The sequence below is a fragment of the Convolutriloba macropyga genome, chromosome 1 (genome assembly GCF_964194025.1).
Source record: "Convolutriloba macropyga chromosome 1, txConMacr16.3, whole genome shotgun sequence".
Lineage (NCBI taxonomy): Eukaryota > Metazoa > Xenacoelomorpha > Acoela > Convolutidae > Convolutriloba > Convolutriloba macropyga.
Window position 1 is genome coordinate 65,868,118 of NC_134468.1, and position 23,776 is coordinate 65,891,893.

Consider the following 23,776-nt stretch of genomic DNA (forward strand, 5'->3'; position numbering starts at 1 on the left):
AACAAGTCTGAAGAAAAAGAAAACAGGTGTACGAACCGAACTATTGATGTCGGAGAAGTTTTCCGCGGTCTTGTGGCTAAATGTCTTGTTTCTCAAATTTTTTATGGCATTTGTGGAGGTTTGTGGTTCACAATAGTTGTTGTAGTTGTTTAGTCATAAGTTTGGTCAATTTTACTTGAGTCGTTTCCTGAAATCCTCCGACTGTTTTTTAAGATCCGTTCACAAAATTTCATGATTTTTGAAGTCAAATTGGAGTAGTGATTTTGGTCACGCCGAAACCGGAAGTAAAGCGAAAAAGCGAGTGGTTTTGCGGCGTGAATATTTTTTGCTCTATTTTTAAAGTAGAGTGATAAATCGGTGTTTGAACAAAAGTTCGCTTTCTCGCTAGTTGTTTTTTGTTCACATGCGGTAATTTCACTTTGATTTTTACTTGTTTTCGATTATTTGGATTGGGTTTTCTAAATGTTTTCAATCCATTCATAGTCCTTTCTAGGTCCAATTTTCTGTTTAGTCAATGAAAATTCATTGAAATGTACGTCAGGACTTGTGCTGCTATGATTTCGTCGTCAAGAGTTTTTTTACGACCATATGACGTCAAAACCAATTCAAATCTGCTTTTTGTTCATTCGTTCATGCATGTTTAACTGAAGTGCGTGCGTGACTTCATTTTTCGCTCTCAGTGGAATGAGTTTTTTGTTCATTCGCGTGGTTAAATTTTTGGTCACACGTGACTTACCTCACTCTCAAAAGTGACTTCCTGACTTTAAATTGACTTTTGTTTATTTTAATTGAAAGAGATAAGGCCAAGTGAATATGTGTCACTCTAAATGACGGTTATTTGAGAGCATCGAATAGAGGCAGCAATAACTTATACAGATTCTTAATCAAAATATAACATCTCAGCCTTCAATGAAAAGATTCAAATTTTTTGGTCTGTCATTTTTTACTCTTTTCCGAGACTGCAGATTTACGAAGCTATTGCGGCTATTTTCTGACAATCTGCCAGCTATATTTTTACTCGCGTGTGCCAAATTGGGTTGAACCATTTGTCAAATTGCCGATTTATTTTCCTTCAGATCAACGTTAGTGTTATTGCTCTTTGGTTTACTGCTGAGCTGTGGTACGAACTTAATAAAGTCTCAGCCCTATAATTTTCATGAAGGGTTTGTTGTTTTGTAGTCATTGATGGACAACCTTTATGGAGGCGAGGACAAGCAGTCTGGCTGTGTGAATTGGTTTTTACCACACTGCGTCAAAATTTTGTGCTCGAGGAGCGGTGACCGTCAATTGTACTGTTGTCCATTCTCCTGCGAAAATTGAAGATTATATTAGTTGCGACTTGTATTCCTTTCGGTACTTTTCGTAAAAAAGAACGCCAGGGTATCCTCGTTTTGAGACAAAATGGCAAACGACCGTGGTTAAGCAGCCTGCACGGGTCTCCAGTTTTCTTGATGAAGCCGACTCGTGCAGATATAGCAACTTTCTGCAATGCCTCTCTAACAGCTCTGAAAAAGAAATTAGGTGTACGAACTATTGATGTCGGAGAAGTTTTCCGCGGTCTTATGGCTAAATGTCTTGTTTCTCAAATTTTTTATTGCATTTGTGGAGGTTTGTGGTTCACAATAGTTGTAGTTGTTTAGTCATAAGTCTGGGCAATTTTATCTGAGTCGTTTCTTGAATTCTTCCGACTGTCAAGATCCGTTCACACATTTTCTTGATTTTTGAAGTCAAATGGAGTAGTGATTTTGGTCACGCCGAAACCGGAAGTAAAGCGAAAAAGCGAGTGGTTTTGCGGAGTGAATGTTTTTTGCTCTATTTTTAAAGTAGAGTGATAAAACGGTGTTTGAACAAAAGCTTTCTCGCTAGTGGTTTTTTGTTCACATGCGGCAATTTCACTTTGATTCTTACTTTTTTTCGATTTTTTGGATTGGATTTTCTAAATGTCCTTTCCAATTCATTCATAGTCCCTTCTAGGTCCAATTTTCTGTTTAGTCAATGAAAATTCTTTGAAATGTACGTCAGGACTTGTCCTGCTATGATTTCGTCGTCAAGAGTTTTGTTACGACCATATGACATGACGTCACAACCACTTCGAATCTGCTTTTTGTTCATTCGTTCATGTATGTTTAACTGAAGTGCGTGCGTGACTTCATTTTTCGCTCTTAGTGGAATGAGTTTTTTGTTCATTCGCGTGGTTAAATTTTTGGTCACACGTGACTTACCTCACTCTCAAAAGTGACTTCCTGGCTTTAAATTGACTTTTATTTATTTTAATTCAAAGAGATACGGTCAAGTGAATATGTGTCACTCTAAATGACGGTTATTTGAGAGAATCGAATAGAGGCAGCAATAACTTATACAGATTCTTAATCAAAATATAACTTCTCAGCCTTCAATGAAAAGATTCAAATTTTTTTGGTCTGTCATTTTTTACTCTTTTCCGAGACTGCAGATCTACGAAGCTATTGCGGTTAGTTTCTGACAATCCGCCAGCTATGTTTTTACTCGCGTGTGCCAAATTGGGTGGAACCATTTGTCAAATTGCCCTGGGATTGTACTATTTGTAGAGCGAAACGATTTATTTTCCTTCAGATCAACATAAGTTTTATTGCTCTTTGGTTTGCCTCTGAGCTGTGGTATGCATTTAATAAAGTCTCTTCCCTATAATTTTCATGAAGGGTTTGTTGTTTTGTAGTCATTGATGGACAACCTTTATGGAGGCGAGACAAGCAGTCTGGCTGTGTGAATTGGTTTTTACCACACTGCGTCAAAATTGTGTGCTCGAGGAGGGCTGATCGTCAATTGTACTGTTGTCCATTCTCATGCGAAAATTGAAGATTATTTTAGTTGCGACTTGTCTTCTTTTTGGTACTTGTCGTAAAAAAAAGAACGCCAGGGTATCCTCGTTTTGAGACAAAATGGCAAACGGCCGTGGTTAAGCAGTTTGGACGGGTCTCCAATTTTCTTGATGAAGCCAACTCCTGGAGATATAGCAACTTTCTGCAATGCCTCTCTAACAGCTCTGAAGAAAAAGAAAACAGGTGTACGAACTATTGATGTCGGAGAAGTTTTCCGCCATCTTGTGGCTAAATGTCTTGTTTCATTTGCAAAGGAGGAAGCATATGAAATTTTCTGTCCCAATCAACTTGGAGTTGCCATTAGGGAGGCGTGGAATCTATTGTCCACGCAACAAAACTAATATATGGAGAGGGAGAAGGCTTAGGAGTCCTCCAGATAGATTTTGAAAACGACAGGGAGTTTTATTAGAATGCCTGAAACAAATACCATGTATATATCCGTTTGTTAGCTCGTGCTACGCAAAACACAGTAGTTCACTGTTCTACAACGGGCAAGCAATAAAGAGTGAAAGTGGGGTTCAACAGGGTGTATCCTCTGGGCCACTTTTGTTTCCCTTGGCTCTCATGCCTCTCATTAACAAGATTAAGCAGGAAGTCCCCATGCTCTTGCAGAACTCTTGGTATCTTAACGACCGCATTTTGGCGGGAACTAAAGCCGAACTAATGCATAGCTTTGATATTATGGAAAGTGAAGGCAAAGAATTGGGATTCAACGTAAAGACCTCAAAATGTACGTTGTGGTCCCCCCAAACCATGAGCAGTTCAGATCAAAACATTAAGCGTGCTGATCCTGAAGGTTTTGAAGTACTCGGGGCGCCAATTGGAACGGAGACTGGTCATGCAAAAGTCTTATCCAAAAAGGTGGGAAAACTGAGCCTCTCCTAGATCGCTTACAGCAACTTGACGATCCTCATGCAGCTTATGGCATACTTAAAATTTGTATTGGTACTCTCAAATTGTTGTACTCTCTACGCAGAGTTTAACCAAGCCCCTCAGTTACTAAAGTTTTACTTCAGTTTGACAGTTCACAGAGGGATTGTCTAGAAACACTAATCAAGGGAAACGTTACGTGCAACAAATGGAAACAAGCAAACCTGCCCATCAAGTTGTGGATGGGGTTTGAGATGCTCAAGTGATCAACTTCTAGCTGCTTTTATTAGTTCAGTGGAGTCCGTTTCGTCTATAGTGAAAGCTATTGTTGGGATGAAACCCACTCTGGAAAATGAAGTTAACGCGAATTGTCTTGTTGGATTTCAAGATGTAGATAGGAGAATTCAGAGGAAAATTCAGAGAAAGTTTGATCAAAAATGTGCGAGGAAGCTCGTTTGCAGTCTCTTGTTGCTCCTAATGCGGGTGCTTGGTTAACCACGCCTCCTATTTCCGCACTGGGACTGCATTTGGAAGCGGAAGAGTTCCACAGTTGCGTCAAATATATGCTGGGTATCCCTATATATGATGCTACCCGAAACTGTCCCTGCTGTAGAAATGGTGTCATTGATATATACGGGGACCATTCTTTAACATGTGGAGGACGAGGAGATAATATTCATCGTTACGACCGTCTCAGAGATAAAGTTTTCTCTACCTGTGTCTTTCCAAGTTTGAGCCCTTCGCTCGAAGAAAAAGCAGCCAATCCCAACCTGCAGACGTATTTTTACACTCCTGGACACAAGGAAAACCAGCAGCGCTTGAGGTAACAGTGGTGTCATCCCTGCAATCAGCAATCATTGAAAATGGGGCGGATAAAATCGGTTACGCGTTAACATATGCTGGCGACCGCAAACTAGCTGCCCATTCCGCTGACTGCCGAGAAACCGGAGTGAAATTCTTGCCGCTGTCATCTGAAGTTCGTGGTTGGTCTGAAACCTCAAAGGAAAATAAAGAGAATAGCTTGTCTGGGTGACGGAAGAGATGCTTTCTTGGAAGGTTCTAGCGTTGCGATCAACCGATTGACTTAATCAATTTCAAACCAATTAATTCGTGGGAACGCAAATATGATAATTACCCGATTAGCCTAACTAATGACAACAGATGCTTTTACCTGATTAGTGCAGAGTTTTCTCATTAAATGCATATCCAACTGGAGGGGAGTAAGGGTTTCTTTTGTCATTAAATGAGAGTAGACCATAATGGTTACGTGAGCGGAAAGACTGTTTAAACCAATTTGATTTAAGTCACAAAACTCTGCAAAAAACGATAGATACCAATTGATGTAGAACGAGAAATGTCCAAGGAGTGATATGCTGCCCAATGGCTTAGACTGATTATTTGCTTGATTACCCAGAATTCAATTGTGCAGCTAAGATACTTACAATTCAGTTGATTTGTATAAAAATCCTATATATTAAACGCGTGAGCTCTAAAATGGGACAAAATTTTTGCATGTTTAAGAAGCATCTCGAAGCGCATTTCAAGAGCCGTATCGAGCAGCATGGTTAAGCGAACATATCGAGAGAGGTTATTGACCTAAAAGGCTAAAAGTAAATAGGTGAGAACCGAACCCGGGACAAAAGACTTACCACGAGGCTATGAGGGCTTGAAAGAATGCTCGCACAGAGCGATGATGTACTGTCCTAGATACTACATTTTTTAATTGCTCCCGAACTAAGTCTGAATTAATAATTTTAAACCTTTTTTGTAAAACTTAAGCGTCACAGATTCCGCGCTTTTCTAGAACAATCTTCATTTTCAAGTAAGTTTTTCACGCTTTACTTTTTTATTTCTGCGTCATCTGAGTTGCTTTCAGTCTTGAATATTTTTATTGATAACATAAAAGCGATTGTGAGAGATGGTGGTTTGTAGCGTTTATAGTACAGTTGCGAAGATGGAGTGCTAATCTAAGGGTCGAGGCTTCGAACCCGTGTCGGGTACCTTCACTTTTCTAGCCTTGGAAAATTTTTAATCTACATTATGCCGTCTGGCGTTCGAGATCAATTCTTGCAAAGTTAGTCGGTTTATGTTTTTGTGTATGAGTGTCAGTGTGTGTATTTGGGGGAATTAAAAAATGGAAATCGTTTTTTGCTTTGTAGCAATTTTTGTCCGGTGTCTTCGTCCCTTCTTTTTTAATTGCTCTCAAACGAAGTTTGTAGCAATTACATTAGTCCTGTCGGTCTTTTTTATGCGATTTTTCTCTTGACCGATTTTTCGTCTTTTCGTCCTTAAAAACGGGATGAACAGGTAGCGCCACGACTTTTTTTTACTAATTTTCACAAATTTTCCCAAGTTTTTTTGAAAATTTTGTCATTTTTTGTGTTTTTTCAGCCCTAGGTATCAAGAAGCCTCGTCTAGGGGTTTATATTATTTTACTGCATAGTTTCTAATGGTAGTGGACGTCAACATTTAAATATCACGCATTTTAGCTTTTTTTCTACAAAACGTGCAAATATTTTCAATTTTTTGACATTTATTTTTTATTATCCACTTCTTTCCCGGACGCAGGGGCCAGAAAACGTCCTAAGGGTTTGATAATAAGTTATTGAAACAGTTTTATTTGCCATGGAATAGCTTTCAATTTTTCTTAATATGACAAATTTTATCAATTTTTGATAAAATTTGCGTTTTCAAGTTTTTGTTGGTTTTTAGGTTTCTCCAGCCTCAAGACTTTGCCTCAATTTTTTGTCATTTTCTTGGTTTCCGACCTCAACAGCCACATAACCTCCTCTAGAGTTTGAGCTGAGTTTACTGCATACCTTCAAGATGTAATGGAAGGTTTTTCAAGATTTTAAGATGAGCAAGAGCAATTTTTAAAATTATTTGCATTTTTTTCAAGTTTTTAATCTTTTTTATCATTTATCATTTTTTCCGGCACCAGGATCCTAGGGAACTCCTCCAAGTCTTCATGAAAAGCTGTCGCATAGTTTCTAGATTCATGGAATTGTTATCAATATTTAAATGACTCCAGCTTTAGCACTTTTTTTGATAAAATTTAATTTTTTAACTTTTCGAAAAATTAACATGTTCCAAGTTTATGGATGTTTTTGAGCCAGTAAAACTAATTAAAGCTTGAAATAGTAAAACTGGATAGTCAATAATATGGTTGTGAAGATTCTAATGTCTTGAATTTTAGCAAGATTTTGTTAAAGTTTGCGATCGTTTTAAAAAATTTTTGAGTGTTTTTGTCCTTTTATGAGTTTAACTATCATTAATGGCCAACGAAGATTTTTAACTCTTGCAGATGGGTTACTTGACATAACTCAGGAAAAAAAATAGTTTTGAAAATTTTCACTCCGAAATCTGGAAGCTAGCTTTTTTTGCAATATTTTGCGAATTTTTTAAATATCAGTTTTCTATTTGATTTGTTTAACAAAGCTAGAAAACTAAAAGTTGAAGAGTCGAATCAAGCTAGCTTCAATGGACCTTGGCTAGCTACTGACGAAGCCAACCGGTCGCCGGTCGTTTGAGAGCAATTCGCCCGACTTTAGTCGGCTATGTTTAAATTTTGTTGTTTGAACGGTGTTTTGTTTTGTAAAAACCGGTGGAGATCTTTTCCATTATTGTTGCTCCGAAACAAATTTTTGAGCAATTATTTATCACACACATTTTCTTTTTTTCCTTATTTCTCGCTTTCTCTTTAGTTTCTGTCTTTTTCTCTCGCTTTCGTTCTGTCTTTTTCTTTTACTCTCTCCGTTTCTCTCTACTCTCTCCGTTTCTCTCTGTTTCTCTGTGCGTGTTTCGCTTTTCTCTCTCTTCTACTCTCTCACTCATTGTTTCCTTTTCTATGTATTCCTTCTTTCTCTGGCTTTCTTTTTTTCTTTCTCTGACAACTTTGCACGCTGAATGTATCGATTGTCCAAACTTAACTGTATAAGAAAACCGGTTGAGCATCCCCCCAAGAAACTGGAGGTCGAAACAGAATATATCCAAGAGCTACAATCAGGCTGAATTAGTAGAATCAAATGGAGCTGTGTCTCTCCTCCACGGTTTCGTTTGGTTACGGACATGTTGAGGTTTTTTATAGCTGTTGATTTCCGCTTCTTCACCATTATCCCAAAATTTACAATGAAACAGCGTTGTAATTGGGTTTTGTGACTCGCTCTATCGTCATATTTAAGTTTTTTCTGCACAGTTTGCGTTTAATAAGCATTGGGCATAGCAAGAACAAGCATGTCAAAGCGCCATTGTCCAGAAATTTTCGAATGTAGAGAGGGCAAGAGACAACAACAATTAGTGGTCACGTATCCGATAAGACCCATGGCTGTTAAGTGAGGGGCATGGGTTCGCAGCCGAGTTTGTGCCAAAAGCTGCTGCATTTTTTGTTGCGCAAAAATTGGTTAATTGTTGTTATTCCTCCACTCCTGTCTATCTATCTCTCTATCTCTAATGCTTTTTATTTTTTGTTGTAACTTTTTCTTCTAAATGTCTTTTATAATAAATGTAAGTGGCACTTGAGTGCAATGGTGTAACAGTGTTTATGTCTTCACATGTTGTAAATGTCCATAAACAAGTAGCCAGCGTAATATATGCATTTTAAGACGCGCTCTACAGCTCTGTTTAAATATCTAATCAGTACATGTTTTTGCGCTCTGCACGTTAAGCATGTCGCATTTCAAAATGGAGCGAGTGGGAAAAGCCAGTGACCAAATTTTGCTAATGTAAAAAGTGCAAGAGACAATAGCAATGCGCATAGGTGGCGTAACGGATAAGACCTTCTCTTAAGCGAGGTGTATACCTTTGCGGCCGAGTTGGTGCCGGAATTGGCTAAAGGATGGGAAATTTTTTTAATACAGTCCAGTCTGTCTGTCTTTTTCTTTTTCTCTTTGGTTTGTTCTTATCTTTCTTTGCTATAATACTTTTCCTTCCTCGTGTTAATTGTAATTCTTACTTGAGCGCAATGTTTAACGGAGACCCTATTACGCTTGTTAACATTCCTTAAGCATGCTGCCTATTGTAATACACAGACGTTTTGAGACGAGCTGTACTGTCATGTTTTAGCTTATAATCTGTTGATGTTTTTACGCTCATTGAGCATCTGGCTTAGCAAAAACAAGCATACCAAAGAAGCTTTTGACCGTAAGTTTGCGGGTCTAGAAAGGGCAGTAAAAAGCAGTACCCATCAGTATCGTGAGGGGATAAGACCGATGGATCATAAAGGAGGGGCCTGGTTTCACGCTTGACTTGTTGCCAAAAGTGCGTACAAGATTCTCGGGTCAAAAATGGCTCAAATTTTTTCTGAGAGTGCTTGAGTCTTTCTGTCTGTCTTTCTCTTCAATTACTTTTTTATTTTTCCAGGTTATAAGTTTTTTCTTTTTATAAAAAAATTAAGTAGCACCTGAGCGCAATGGTTGATAGCGCTCCTATTACGTTTTTTTTCGGTCCGTAATCATGCTAACTAGCGTAACACACACATTACGTTTTGAGAACTTTACTGCCATATTTAAGCTGATCTGCTCACGTTTTTGTGCTTATTAAGCTTGCAGCGTACCAAAAACAATCGGGCCCCAATGGCCATGGGCCAAAAAGTGGCTTACGTATTACGTGCAACAGACCATAGCGATGCGCATGGGTACTGTAATAGATAAAACCTTCGGGTGTTAAGCGATGGGCATGAGTTCGCGCCCGAGTTGTTGACCTAATGGGTCCTATTTGCTCGATACAGAAATGGGTAAATGTTCTCTTCGAATTGTCCTCTTTTTATTCTTTCTATCTTTCTCACTTTCATTTGAATTCCTTTTTGTTTTTTGTTAGTTTTCTTTTTTCTGTATATCTATTATATTAAGTCTAAGTCGCAATTCAGCGGAATAGTTAACAGGAGTCTTATCTTTACATGTTTTAATGGTCACTAAACTTTAAGCCTAGCGTAATATATGCGTTTTGAGAATCTCTATACCATCATTTTTATGCCGCATCAAGCATGCGGTATGGAAAACCGCGAGCCAAAAATCATTTACCCAAATTTGCTGATGTGCAAAGTGCAAAAGATATTAGCAATACGCTTTGGTAGCGCGAGGAAAAAGACCTATGGTTCTTGAGCGGTGAAGCATGGGTTCGAAACTGATTTTTTTATATCAAATAAGAATCCTTTTTTCTTGGCTCAAAAATGGGTAGTTGTTTTCAATCCAGTCCTTTGTTTGTCTCTCTGTCTTTTAAAAACGTTTTTATCTCTGTGTTATATTATTATTTTAAATGTATTTCATATTAAATGTAATTGACTCTTGGGCGCTCCTATCATCATATGTTAACGGTCCATAAACATGAAGCCTAGCGTAATATATGTGTTCTTAGACAGACTATACCGCAATGTTTAAGCTCATAATCAGCACTTGTTTTTGCGCTCTTTAAGCTTGCCGCATTGCAAAAAGAAACCGAGCCAAAAAACATACAGTGACCAAAATTTGCTGATGTACAAAGTGCAAGAGACAATAGCAATGCGCATCGAAAGCGTAACGAATAAGACCTATAGCTGTTAAGATAGGGAATTTGTTCGCGGCCGAGTTGGTGCCAAAAAGTGGCTACAATTTTCTTGGCCCTATAGTTGGCTAATTGTTGATCTTCCTCCTTTCCTCTCTCTCCATCTATCTATATATCTTTTATAATATACCTAAGTGGCACTTGAGCTCAATGGTTTAACTCTGCTCCTATCGCCACATGTTTTAACGGTCTTTAACCATAGAGCCAATCGTAATACATGCTTTTTGAGGCGAGATTTACCGCCATATTGAAGCTCCTAATCTGCACATTTTTGTGCGCTTTTTAAGTGTGGGGCAGATCAAGAACAAGCAAGTGAAAAACGCCATTCTCCAATATTTTGCTGATATTTAGAGGGCAGGAGATAATAGCTAGGTGCAGCGGTAGCGTAACGGATACGACCTTTGGCTGCTTAGCGAGGGGCAAAAGATCGCGGCAGAGTTGGTGCCAAAAATGGCAACAATTTCCAAAGAATATTGTCAATCTTTTACAATATTCAAAATGTGTTGATTTAGCTGTAATTTATCGGCATGTTGATTCCCGTGATTCATCATTGAACTCGGCAATACTTCTCCAGCAATTATCTTAAAATTGTGGATACTAAATGTCTGAACCAAACCTCTTAGAAAAGAGAATATGAGAAAGTTGATAGGGTGTTCCATTCTGGGTGTAGGCCGTTGCTTAAGTTGTGTCCGGTAGTCGGTGACTACTTGTGATTTTCCACCTTCTTCAGCTCGTACAATGAGTCACCATTGATGTCACCGTTGCGCCGGCAAATGAAACCTGCTTTTTAGTGACTGAGTTGAGCAAGTTATTCTTTGAACCTTATACACTGCTTGATTTTCTTGAATAGTTTCTTTGAGAATTTGGTACCATTAATTCCCTTTCAGTGGTTTTGCTGAGAGTTGATTCGCTGTGATGTTGTCAATGATTGAGGGCGTTCAGCTCCACTGAGAACAACTTTGGTGCAGATCTTTCCTTGCTCACGTGAGTAATACCAACAGAATCATAGGTCTTATTAGTTTCAGCATCTTTGCGTTGCTCGCAGCCATGAGCTGCTTCTCTTGGCAGATTACTCGGCTATGTTATCAAATTCGACTGATGTTAGCTGATGCCTCATGAGTTTACTGCGCATGCGGCTAAGTTCCTTCTTCTGTAAACGAAGCTCGAGGGCTCCACGAAGGTCTATTCTATCGTCACTTTGTCTATCGTCTCTTTGGGTTGCTCCTCGAACAGGTCTAAATTTTCCAATTATGACTTTCAACCTCGACTTTTTTAAGCACTGCTTTGGCGCTTTGTTTTGTCTTTTCTGGCAATACCTAAGTTTAGGAGTTCAGTTTGTTATTTTATGCCTAGGTGTTTACTTATGAACTGTTTCATGTGTTCTTATGCTTACTGCAAATTGGGACAGATCTCGAGTAATGAACGAACGGATATCTGCGGTTGGGTTGTCTTGGTTTTAGGAAATCTAGCTTAAATGCTCTTTTTCAATGTTTCATGAACTCCCAGCGTTTGGAGATTTGACCATGATCGCTGATAAACAGCCGAACCTAGGAAGGATATGGTTTTTCCTTCTCTAAAGATCTTAGCTTAAAATATAATTCATTTTTGCACTTGGGTGGCAGGAGGTCCTAATTCCCGAATTGCATTGGAGTAATAAGGTAACTGCTGAAATGTATTCAGGTCAGATAGTTTTAGCTGAACATGAACGTGCTATAATTTGGGAAAGCTCAGGCTAAGATACTTATGTGTAAATATGTTCGACTTTACCCGTCTGTTGTGTTAAGGAAAGAACTTGCAGTCTATCGTGCTAATACCCAGTCACTCATTTATTTATGAAATGTAAAACCTTGTCCTCCCCAGGTAATGTGGGACCTCTTGCCGCAGCGACTAGAGGACGGTCGTGAGCTGACTGCGTGCCTAATTGGAATGCCTGGAAGTGCTGATATAAGATTGAAAAATCTATAGCACGTTAAATTCAGCTTATTAGTGGGGTTTTTCAATGTTTAGGTGAAAAATTACAACTCAGAAAAGTGGCTTGTTTTTAGGGCGATGCTTCGGTTTTGAAACCGAGGATGCACCAGAATTTTGTTATATGTTGCTGCATGTATGCCGAGCTTGAGAGAGACAACTGTGATGTTGCATAGGTCAGGTCAGAATAAGTTTCTTTATGAGAACAACATATAGAAAAATTTATGACAATATTTGGAGGAAATACGTGGCATAATGGGCAAGTGATTGTGATCTTTGGAGGCAAAACTTTTTAGAAGTGGTTGATGACCATTTATTGAGTGATTGTCGATGTTTAGCGACTTTCCTTGGCTGGCGTTGTTCTAATACGACTCATCGATCGTTCCTATCTCCCCATACGGATGTGTGAAAATTTTTGCATTCTTCGGCAGAAAAACGCTGCCAGAGTGAAACTAGAGAATTAGAGTGTAACTTGATATTACGAGCTCTTGAGATATTAGGGCAATTCCATATTAATAATTAGTTTGAGTTGATAAATGAAAATTTATCAAATTAAATATTTACTGAAATCAGAAATCATTACTAAGTCTACCGTAGCTATTTTTGTGCGTGGCAGCATTTTAGTTCAAATAGTAATTTAATCTTGAATCAGAGTGATAATAATCAATGGAATCACGACTACTTCTTGGAGATTTCATTAACTTTTTTTAAAGATGATGTTGTGTCACCTCCGAGTGGTGGATCTCACAGAGACATGAAGCCGTGGCAGATCATAACTCGGTTCCACTTCACCTCCAAGCTAAAAAGGATGACCACTCTCTCTGCGCAGACATCCTACAGTGGGGAGACTATGCTCCTGGCCGCCGTCAAGGGTGCGCCCGAGACACTCAAGAGCATGGTGAGCATCAAAAGTTTCTGAAAACGGTCGGAGCTACTAACGGATGACAGAATTAACATAACAGATCTCTAGTTTTCCGATGTCAACCATGCTGCTAATATTGCGAAATGACTAAATAAGTTTATTGCTTTGTACACTGCTTTCGACAGAACTAATTGTAGTGTTCCGAAAGAACACAATGAGCAGATGTGCGTTCTTAAGAACAACTGCTTAGTACTTCAAATGAAAAGCGGGGCTTTACGGATTTATTGCTGCATAAAAAAGTGAACTTATAATTAAAATTAGTCTCGTGCGTTCTCTAGCCTTATCATACTCTACCTCAGTTATCTTGTAACTTCTGAAGCCGTGGAAAGTGATCTGATTGTAAAGAATTTATAGAGGTATCTGCTCAACTCTACTGGTATTACTTGCTCTCAAACAAGTTTGTAGCAATTATGTTAGTCCTGCTGGTCTTTATTGAGATTTTTTATAGCTGCGAAGCTGTAAGCTGAGCGTAGCTATATTGCGGTGCTCTTGGTTTTTTACAATTCAAAGAATTTGAATTGTATTGGGGCGCTGTCTTTTTTTTTTAAGATCTGTTCACACATTTTCATGATTTTTGAAGTCAAATTGGAGTAGTGATTTTGGTCACGCCGAAACAGGAAATGGAGCTAAAAAGCGAGTGGTTTTGCGGCATGAATTTTTTTCGCTCTAATTTTAAAGTAGAGTGAGAAAATGGTGTTTGAACAAAAATTCGGTTTCTCGGTAGTGGTTTTTTGTTCACATGCGGCAATTTCACTCTGATTTTTACTGTTTTTTCGATTTTTTGGATCGGATTTTTTTCTAAAAGGTTTTCCCAATCCATTCAAAGCTCATTCTAGGCCTAGTTTTTTGTGTGAATTAAATTTTCATTTCTCGTTAGTGGTTTTTTGTTCACATGCGGCATTTTCACATTGTTTTGCTGTTTTTTTTATCAGAATTTTTTAAAAATGGTTTTCTCAATTCACTCTTAGTCCATTCTAGGTCTGGTTTTTCTGTTTAGTCAATGAAAATTCTTTGAATTGTACGTCAGGACTTGTCCTGCTATGTTTTTTTGTTTCGTCGTCTGACGCTTCATTTTCGTTTTACATTTGTTCTAGAACATTCTGTCTCGTCACTGCTTAAATGGATTTTTCGCGCTTGATTTCACGCTTTCTGCGTGACCTAAATTGCGGTTATTCAGAAACAGAATCTGTTCCTAAAACAAATTTGATTGTAAGAAAACAGATTGTATGGTCCGACAGCCGAGTGGTTAAGGCGACTGGCGGTTAATCCGGAGATCGCCGGTTCGAGACGCGACAGGGAAAATTTTTTGCACCCAAAAACAACCTCCTTTGAAATAAACTTGTAAGTTTTATAGGCGGCGGCGATAACTATTATCAACTCACTTCTGTATCTTTTTCCATCTGTATTTTACGGCACGCAAGTCTTTTTCGCAGCTATTCCGGCAATCTGCCGGCTATGTTTTTGTATTACCGACTTTTCGTCTGATCGATGTTTTTTTTCGTCGGACCATTTGTTTTTTTTGTCCGCAAAAATAGGAAAACAGATTGAGGTCAGAGACCATTAAGTCGCTGAGCAGTTTTCCCAGAGCTTTAATAGTCTCTAAGAATGCGATTCAGCGAAACAATGCTCTGAAAGGATGTTTTTAGAGTTTGACCCCTGCCGCCCGGACTCCCATCCATTTCGGCGGACGCTAGTCGTTTATGTTTAACTGCTCTCAAACTATGGTTGTAGAAATTATATTAACCGAACCGTTTTTCAGTTTGAATCACCTCCCGACTACTACGATGATGTGTGTCGTCAAATGACTCTCAGTGGATCTCGGGTGCTGGCTATTGGCTACAAATATATTCAAAATGCAACTATGTCTGCTGCGAAGCAATTGACTCGAGCAGAGCTTGAATGTAGTCTTGAATTCGGAGGATTTCTTGTCGTATCGTGTCCTTTGAAGTCAGACAGCAAGTCTGTCATGAAAGACATCCTCGATTCTTCGCATCATGTAGCAATGATCACTGGAGATAACGAATTAACGGCTTGTCATGTTGCGAAAGAGTTAAGAATCATTCAGAAAGAGAAAGATCACAGCCGTGTTATGGTTTTGAAGGTTGTAGACAACGCTAACAGAGCAAGTGATGATAGATCAATGATAAATGAGAAATGGGCTTGGATGTCAATTGATGACAGTCATATGATTCCGTTAGAAAAGGATGAACGCAATGCCACTAAGAGCAATGGTCCAATGTGGTGGAAGAGATATAGCTTCTGTCTTACTGGAAGTGGACTTCAGTATCTTCAGGACATCAGTGCAAGTAAGTAATATCAAAGGATTTTTGGATGGTGTAGTTTTTTTTATTTTCGTCGTTCGAACATTTGATGACTTATTATCAATGCGTTGTCAATCGGCTTCTTTACTATTTATTCCTCACTAATTATTGATGAAAAAAATAGCCAATATTACTATACTAGCAACGGCAATTTTGGCAAACAATTCGATAAAAAAATCAGCAGCAAATTTTAAATCGTTACTGCTCCAAAAATTATCAAAATCAAGAAACCAGTTTATTGGTAGATTTGGGAACACGTAGAATCAGTTTGTTTGAGCGAGCGGAAACGCGGTAATTGTGATCCCAGATTAAGCGCAAATCTCATGATCGCGTAGAAAGGAATCCTCATGGAGAAGCACTTTCGTATTAGCTTCTCAGCCAAGTCATATTTCCTTCCATAACTGTATCATCAATCGTTATGCCTTGTGCCCAGGTGAGAGTAAAGGTGCTTCACAATTGTTATCGAGGTGGGTTCCGAGAGTCAGCGTGTTTGCACGTGTGTCTCCTCAGCAGAAGGAGGATGTGGTGACTCTGTTGAAACAATTGGGATACCACACTCTCATGTGCGGAGACGGAACCAATGATGTCGGTGCGCTCAAGCACGCTCATTGTGGTACGTGAACACCTATATGTTTAAGAGTTCTTAGTCATAACAACAAAGTATATGATGTCAGGTTTAAGTTCTAATAAACGTTGTTATTGCTCCCACATTTTTCGAAAAAAAGGAGAACTACATGCCAGCCCGACGGTTTTTCTGTTAAAACAATTTTTGGCTTTTTGAAGGCATCGCAGACTAAATTATGTGGTATCATTTAAAAGTTCTCTACGCCTACAATTTCATTGCAAAGGGAATTTCATTACCAAGCTTTTTTGGCAAAAATTTTTAAACAATTTTTGGCCACATGCCGAGTTAATTTGGTTTAAATTTTGACCAAATTTATCAGACAAAAGTTCTCAGTGGAATCTTTTACGACACTTTTTTGCAAAGAGTTCTTGGCCTAAGCATTAGCTTACTGATAAAAGACAACAATAAATTTGACAGATTTTAGCACATTTTAAACAATTTTAACTCTTTTTTAAAAAACCTTAATTTCAGCTCATTGCAAAATTTTTGTGTCATGGCAAACGACAAGAAAACTGCTCCTAGTTCATCACTACAAAGAGAAATATCAAGAGTTTTCATCTAGAAAAAAATCTAGACAAAAAAGTCGACTCATTTCGCCCATTTTCGACTTTTATTCAAAATTCTCAGGACAATTCTCCAGTTTCTGAACAATTTGTTTTTTTTTGCACCCACCACGTCTTTCTGGGTAATTCTGCCAAAAGTTTGCTGTCTAAATGCTAATGTTTTTTTGAAAAAAAAATCAAATTAGAAATTGAGAAAAGAAGAATTTGCGGCTATATTTTCCAAGTTATAAGAAAGTCCCGTTTTGAAGTCGTTCGTAATTTACAGGCAAAACTTCAGAGGCAGCTACAAATAAAAAATTCTGGTAATCAAGCACCTTGCTCCTAAATGTAGATTCTTGGCCACATTAGAAACAAAGAAAATAGAGTTTTTCAAAAAATGGTTCAATTCTTCGCAAGTTTCCTGAGGGAGTTGTACAGCTGTGGTTGTGCTAGACAACGCTTAACACTAGGAAGTTAAGATTTGAACGGAAAATTGTAGTCTCGTTAGGTTGCTACAATTTTATCAAGTAAATGCCGCTGAATACAATTTTTGTGCACTTTGTTTTTTGCAGTTGAGCAAACAAGACGTAATTCAAAACTCTTTTTCAATGAGAGAATTTTCGATATTAAAGTAGCTGACATAACAATTAACATGGCTTGTTTCAATAACACGATAAAAACTATTTTGGTGAAGTTGAGTTTTTTTATGAACTAAAAGGACATCTATAATAGACATAATTACATAATTCAAATACATTGATGGGATGAAGTCTCGTGGAACTTTCATAACCTGACTTTTTCAGTTAGTGTCAGTTGTTCAAAATTGTACATTTTTTTCAGATGTGGATAACAGTTGTTCAATTGCTCTCGTAGAGAAGCAATTATTGTAAACGTGTGTGTCCTTTTTATGCAAAATTTTTGCTTGACGGTTTTGACTTTTCGAGTGACTGTTACGGCCTTGACTTTTTGCGTTTCCAGTGATCTAAAATTCTCTCTGAATCAAAATTTTAAGCAGCTGAACTCAATTGGCGGCAATTTAGTACTCAAAGTCAAATGAAAAATGGGCCGAATTTGGTGCCATTTTTCACTTTAAATCTTAGTGGTATATATTAACCTCTAATGTGGTTATTTGAAGCCCACTATTGAACTTTTTAGTCCTATTTTGGCTCCCCCCGCCCGACTGAAGCAGGCTGCAATTAATTAGAGCTCCCACTAGTCGTTTGAGAGCAATTCTTCCGACGTTTAGTCGGTTATGTTTTCATATAGCAGTTAGATGTTAAGTTTTAATAGCTGAAATGAAATTTTATTGGTCGATATTGGCAGCATTTTCAATCTCAATTTTTAATCAAAGAATGCATATGGCAGGCGAAAAACGTTACGAAACTTTCTTCCAAATAGAAGCTAGCTTTTTTGAGAATAAAACTAAGAAGCAATTGCCAAATCGCAATCATAACACATTCAGAAAAAGTTGCCCAAAATTTCTTTCCTGCGGCCAAATGCACAAATTTTAACTCGAAAAATCTTGGAAGCTCGGTTAAAAGTTAAAAAAACAGACAGGATGGACTGATGAAGCGCAGTCAAACCATTTTTTTTTTCAATTCAATCATTTGAATTTGTGGACTATAATCAAAGGGTAACCATTTACATTTCAATGCATATGATTCAAATCACGTTGTATCATTAGAAATTTGAACGCATAATTCATGTTAAGCTGTTCGTTTTTATACGTAAATTTCGAATATAAATGGCCCCAAGTTCCCAATATATGAAAAAGATTGGAACTTAGAGACTGTTTTACTGTGATAACCGAAAATAATTTTCTTGCAGCCTGATAAAACAAAATTGTATAAATTTTGGCGCTTGTATGCTTGCCAACCAAATGCAGTCGAATTCAAATGTAGGAATTTTCTGTATCACTCACAGAATCGCGTAAGCCGTCTTGTTAACAGTATACCTGTTAAATTAATGCCAAAATCACATTGCCACAGCAGTTAAATTGTTATTTGACACCTGAACTCTTGAAATGTGCAAATAATCAATGAAGTTAAAAGAAGATGTATTTTAAGTCCGATTTATGTGCTAGAGTTTTTCTGTTTCAGGTGTCGCCTTGTTATCCAAACCTCTCAAACTACCAGCTAGAGTAAGTGGTGGAACTTATTATGGCCTATTAAGTATTGACCGATTCTCGATTACAACAAACTAATTTTGCAGAAATCTACGAATCCGCTCTTAGACATGTCCTTGGCCACCCAGAATGGCTCGTCGCAATCTTCTGGCTCTAATCCTGCAGTCCAGCACAACCCCTCAGGAAGACAAAGACCTGGAGTCCATGGTAGTACCAGCTTAACCAATAACGCTGTGAGCCACAGAAATCAAGCCAATGCCAGGGCACAAGCCAAGGCGGATGAAATTATGAAAAAATCAGTAAGTATTCTTTAGTGCAAAATTTGTATTAATCAGCACTTGAAATCATTAGAGATGAAGAAAATTCAGGGTCTCTGATCTTTTATCCAAAGCATCCCGTTGAACATCCTATTTCTTTTTATCTTTGAACTGAAAATAGTCAAGTAATATTGCGGTTGTTAATAGCCGCGAAGCGATAGCGGCTATTATTGGGGACATCGTGGTTTTTTAATTCGTCGTCTCCATCGATGATTCTTGCGACCTGACTTCTTGGAATTGATATTTTTAATTGCTCTCAAACGAAGTTTGTAGCAATTATATTAGTCCTGTCGGTCTTTTTTTTATGCGATTTTTCGCTTGACCAATTTTTCGTCTGACGCTTTTGACTTTTCGTCCTCAAAAACGGGATAAACAGGTAGCGCCCAGCGGGCATTATGTGCTCTTAGAGCCTTTCAGGTCTGTTTCAGCTCAAACTGTCTTGGAGACTTATACTTATACTTATGGTGTGAGGGGCGGTTCTTAGAGGTTGACACTCCCCCCCCCCTTTGTTGACCCCCCACCCCCACTATTGGCTCCACCCCCCCCCCCCCCACCGCGCTTTTGCCCCCCCCCCCCCCCCCCCCCCCCGTGGCTAGCTACTGACCAAGCCAACCTCGCCGGTCGTTTGAGAGCAATTCGCCCGACTTTAGTCGGTTATGTTTGAAATTTCATTCATTAATAACCGCATAGCGATAGCTGGGGCTATTCTTGGCCTTCTCTTGGGTTTTTTACAATTCAAAGAATGTTAATTGTATTAGGGCGCTATTTTTTCAATGATGTTTTTACACATTTTTCAATTACTTTGGTCTTTCAAAACGGGATAAGCAGGTAAAGCCCAGCGGGCATTAAGTGTCATTTGAGGCTGAAAGCCCAAAGTGGGCTTCAGTAGTCCTTCAAGTGCTTAGAGTGGTGCAGCTGCTGGGATGGCCTTAATCTAAGCTTAAAAGGTCATTTTTAGGAGTTTTTGCGCTCAAATTGGTGCGATTTTTCATGTTTTTTGCTATTTTTTTTTGTGTTATTTTTATGATTAGTCATAGGTTGAAGTTTTTAAAAGTTGATATGAAGGTCTTTTGCGAGACAAAATTGCTTGTTATGACCATTTTATGAGCTACATGTTTTGGTACTACAAACACAAACACGCAAAATGATACTAATTTTTGCTATTTTTTCGTTTTTTTTTGAAAATTTGTCAGTTTAAAATAATTAATAGACCCAAACCATTTAGTGAGTGGTTTGCTGGGGCCATAGTGAATAACTCGAGCATGTTCCAGTTTCTTTTTAAAGATATTTTTCACATTTCATGATCTTCAACCCTCTCAGTCAGCCCCACCTCTCAGTCCACCCAGTCACCCCCCCCCCCACACACACACACACAGACACACGCATTCGCCAGTTAAATTTCCTCCCACTTGTAATGTGTACCCTCTCTCGTCCAGTTCCCCTCCCCCCTAATGCTAGCATCCCTGCCTCAGCTGGCTTATTCTTAAACCAACTGCTCACTGGTCGTTTGGGATCATTCGCCTGGCATTAGTCGGTAATTATTCTAGTTCATTATTCTCTTTCTATTTATTATTCCGAATAGTCTGTATTAATTGCTCTCAAAAACGAATTTTGTAGCAATCATAATAGTCCTGTCGGTCTTTTGTGCGATTTTTCGCTGGACCGATTTTTCGTCTGACGCTTTTGACTTTTCGTCCTCAAAAAAGGGATAAACATGTAGCGCCCAGTGGGCTTTAAGTGCTCTTAGAGCCTCTCAGCTCTGTTTCAGCTCAAACTGTTTTGGAGACTTATACTTATGTTGTGAAGGGCGATTCTTAGAGGTTGACGACACCCCCAATGTTGAACCCTCTCCCCAATTGCTCCCACCGCGCTGTTGCCCCCACACCCCACGTTGTCCACCCCCACCCCCTGCCTCCCCATCAGGCACCGGTGCACCACCCCCCCCCCCCTCCACTCCCCGTGGCTCCTGACGAACAACCGATCGCTAAGAGCACTCAATTTTATACTAATTTTCAATTTTTTTTCAAGGTTTATGAAAATTTTTCTTTGATTTTTTTCAGCCCTAGGTATCAAGGAACCTCCACTAGGGGTTTTATATTAGGTTACTGCATAGTTTCTAGTGGTAGTGTAATGGTTTCTCAATCTTGTCATTAAGGGAACTTCGCCGTCCAGCTCGACAAATGATAAGGAGTGTTCAGAAATTAGCGCAAACGAATGAAGTTGAAAGTCCTGATATCCAGCTGTCTGATTTACTCGTGACACCTGCACAGGTCGGCATTTTACTTGAAAACGTCCCTCCAAGCACTATCGCTGTTGCAGACGGTATTCCCCCATTCGTTCTCAAGAACTGCGCTGTTACATTAGCTCCTCTAGTTCATTTAGTGTTCAGTAACATCCTATTTCTCCGTAAGTGGCCAACAATTTGGAAGTGTTCCTTCATAACCCCAATCCACAAGAAGAAGTCAAAAAACAGAGTTGAGAATTATAGACCCATTTCCATATTACTTCGATTATCTTTAATATTGGAGAAAATTCTATTTGACTTCCTTTACTCGAAAGTCAACTATAAATTGAGCAGTAGGCAGCACGGCTTCAAAAAAAGGCACTCAACAATTACTCAACTGCTCGTTTTTCTTGACGAAATTTATACAAACTATGACAAGAACGTCGAACAGGTTATCATTTACTTGGATTTTGCGAAAGCTTTTGACAATGTAGACCATGCAATATTGCTTAAAAAGCTATCGTTGTACGGTCTTGACCATGATTTCTTGCAGCTTATGTTCTCATACTTAACCGGAAGAAACCAGCGTGTTAACATCAATGGAATATTGTCAGATGAAGTTACGATTACCAGTGGTGTCCGTCAAGGTAGTGTTCTTGGACCTCTGCTATTTTTAATTAACATCGATGTAATGTCATCACTACCGGAAAGTTCAAGCTGTTTTTGTTTTGCAGATGATACCAAGTTGTCATGTGCCACCTCTGACTTTTTTACTGACTGTCAGAGAGATCTCAATAAACTTGTAGACTGGTCTTCAGAAAATTCTTTGAAATTTAACGCAGAGAAATGTGTTTATATTCATATCTCAGAAGCACATAAATGCGATTTCAAGATAGACGAGATTTCTTTACAGAAAGTGCACAATACAACCGATTTAGGTGTTGAAATTTGTAGCAATTTGAAGTGGAGTAGGCATATACGTAATAAGCTAACGAAAGCTCAAAGAAGTTTCAATTGTCTCAGACACAATGTGCCATATAGCCTACCAAACAAAGTCAAGCAAAATTTGTACACATCCTGCGTTTTATCTATTCTCCTATACGCCTCTGTAGCGTGGTTTCCCGATATTGATCACTTGAGATTATTAGAAAAATTCTACTGGAGAGGATTGTGCTGGTGTTATGGAAAACGCAATTACATTTCAGCCGTACAATCTTCAGACAACATACCCATCTGCTATCAGCTTATTGAGCGAGATCTTCGATTTTTTATTTCCATTATGTTAGGGAAAACTTGTATTAAGTTTGAGGAATTTTTCACGCTAAAGATCAATTCCAGGATTTTAAGAAGCGAACACTCTAATCAACTTGTCATCAACCCAACAATAAAGCAATGAACATCGAAGTCCTATTTCAAAAGGGTACAGGTTTATGTAAATGATTTTAACGAGATGGGGCCTTTCAATATTTTAAAACCACCAGCGGACCACAAACGACTCCTGAGAGAGTTCTTCATTAACCTTCGTGACTCTCAGTTTGATTTAAACAACACATGCACTTGGTCCATTAGATGCCGATGTACGTTCTGTCGATCTTAACTTTGTAAAATATAATTTTTTAAATTTTTTGTATCAATACCATATTCTTAGATTTTCATCAAACGATATGTTGAAACCCCTTATATTGGTAAATTGAAGTCTTTTACAACTACTACTACTGCTATTTTTGCGAGACAAAATTACTTGTTATGACCATTTTATGAGCTTATATGTTTTGGTACTACAAACACAAACACGCAAAATGATACTAATTTTTGCTATTTTTTCGTTTTTTTTTTGAAAATTTGTCAGTTTAAAATAATTAATAGACCAAAACCATTTAATGAGTGGTTTGCTGGGGCCATAGTGAATAACTCGAGCTTGTTCCAGTGTCTTTTTAAAGATATTTTTCACATTTCATGATCTTTAACCCTCTCAGTCAGCCCCACCTCTCAGTCCACCCAGTCACCCACACACACACACACAGACACACGCATTCGCCAGTTAAACTTCCTCCCACTTGTAATGTGTACCCCCTCTCGTCCAGTTCCCCCCCCCCCCCCCCTAATCCCCGCCTCAGCTGGCTTATTCTTAAACCAACAGCTCACTGGTCGTTTGGGATCATTCGCCTGGCATTAGTTGGTAATTAATCTAGTTCATTATTCTATTTGTATTTATTATTCCGAATAGTCTTTATTAATTGCTCTCAAAAACGAAGTTTGTAGCAATCATATTAGTCCTGTCGGTCTTTTATGCGATTTTTCGCTTTACCGATTTTTCGTCTGACGCTTTTGACTTTTCGTCCTCAAAAAAGGGATAAACATGTAGCGCTCAGTGGGCATTAAGTGCTCTTAGAGCCTCTCAGCTCTGTTTCAGCTCAAACTGTTTTGGAGACTTATACTTATGTTGTGAAGGGTGATTCTTAGAGGT

General features: G+C 38.5%; 1 protein-coding gene across 1 annotated transcript in view; it reads left to right on the forward strand.

Moving 5' to 3' along the window:
- LOC142341731 (endoplasmic reticulum transmembrane helix translocase-like) overlaps positions 1 to 23,776 on the forward strand; it is an 89,911-nt gene that overhangs the window by 46,776 nt on the left and 19,359 nt on the right. Inside the window, exons 9-13 of the mRNA XM_075392905.1 lie at positions 12,947 to 13,131; positions 14,915 to 15,461; positions 15,910 to 16,089; positions 18,743 to 18,783; positions 18,855 to 19,067. Coding sequence (XP_075249020.1) covers positions 12,947 to 13,131; positions 14,915 to 15,461; positions 15,910 to 16,089; positions 18,743 to 18,783; positions 18,855 to 19,067 — 1,166 coding nt within the window. The remainder of the gene's footprint in view (positions 1 to 12,946; positions 13,132 to 14,914; positions 15,462 to 15,909; positions 16,090 to 18,742; positions 18,784 to 18,854; positions 19,068 to 23,776) is intronic.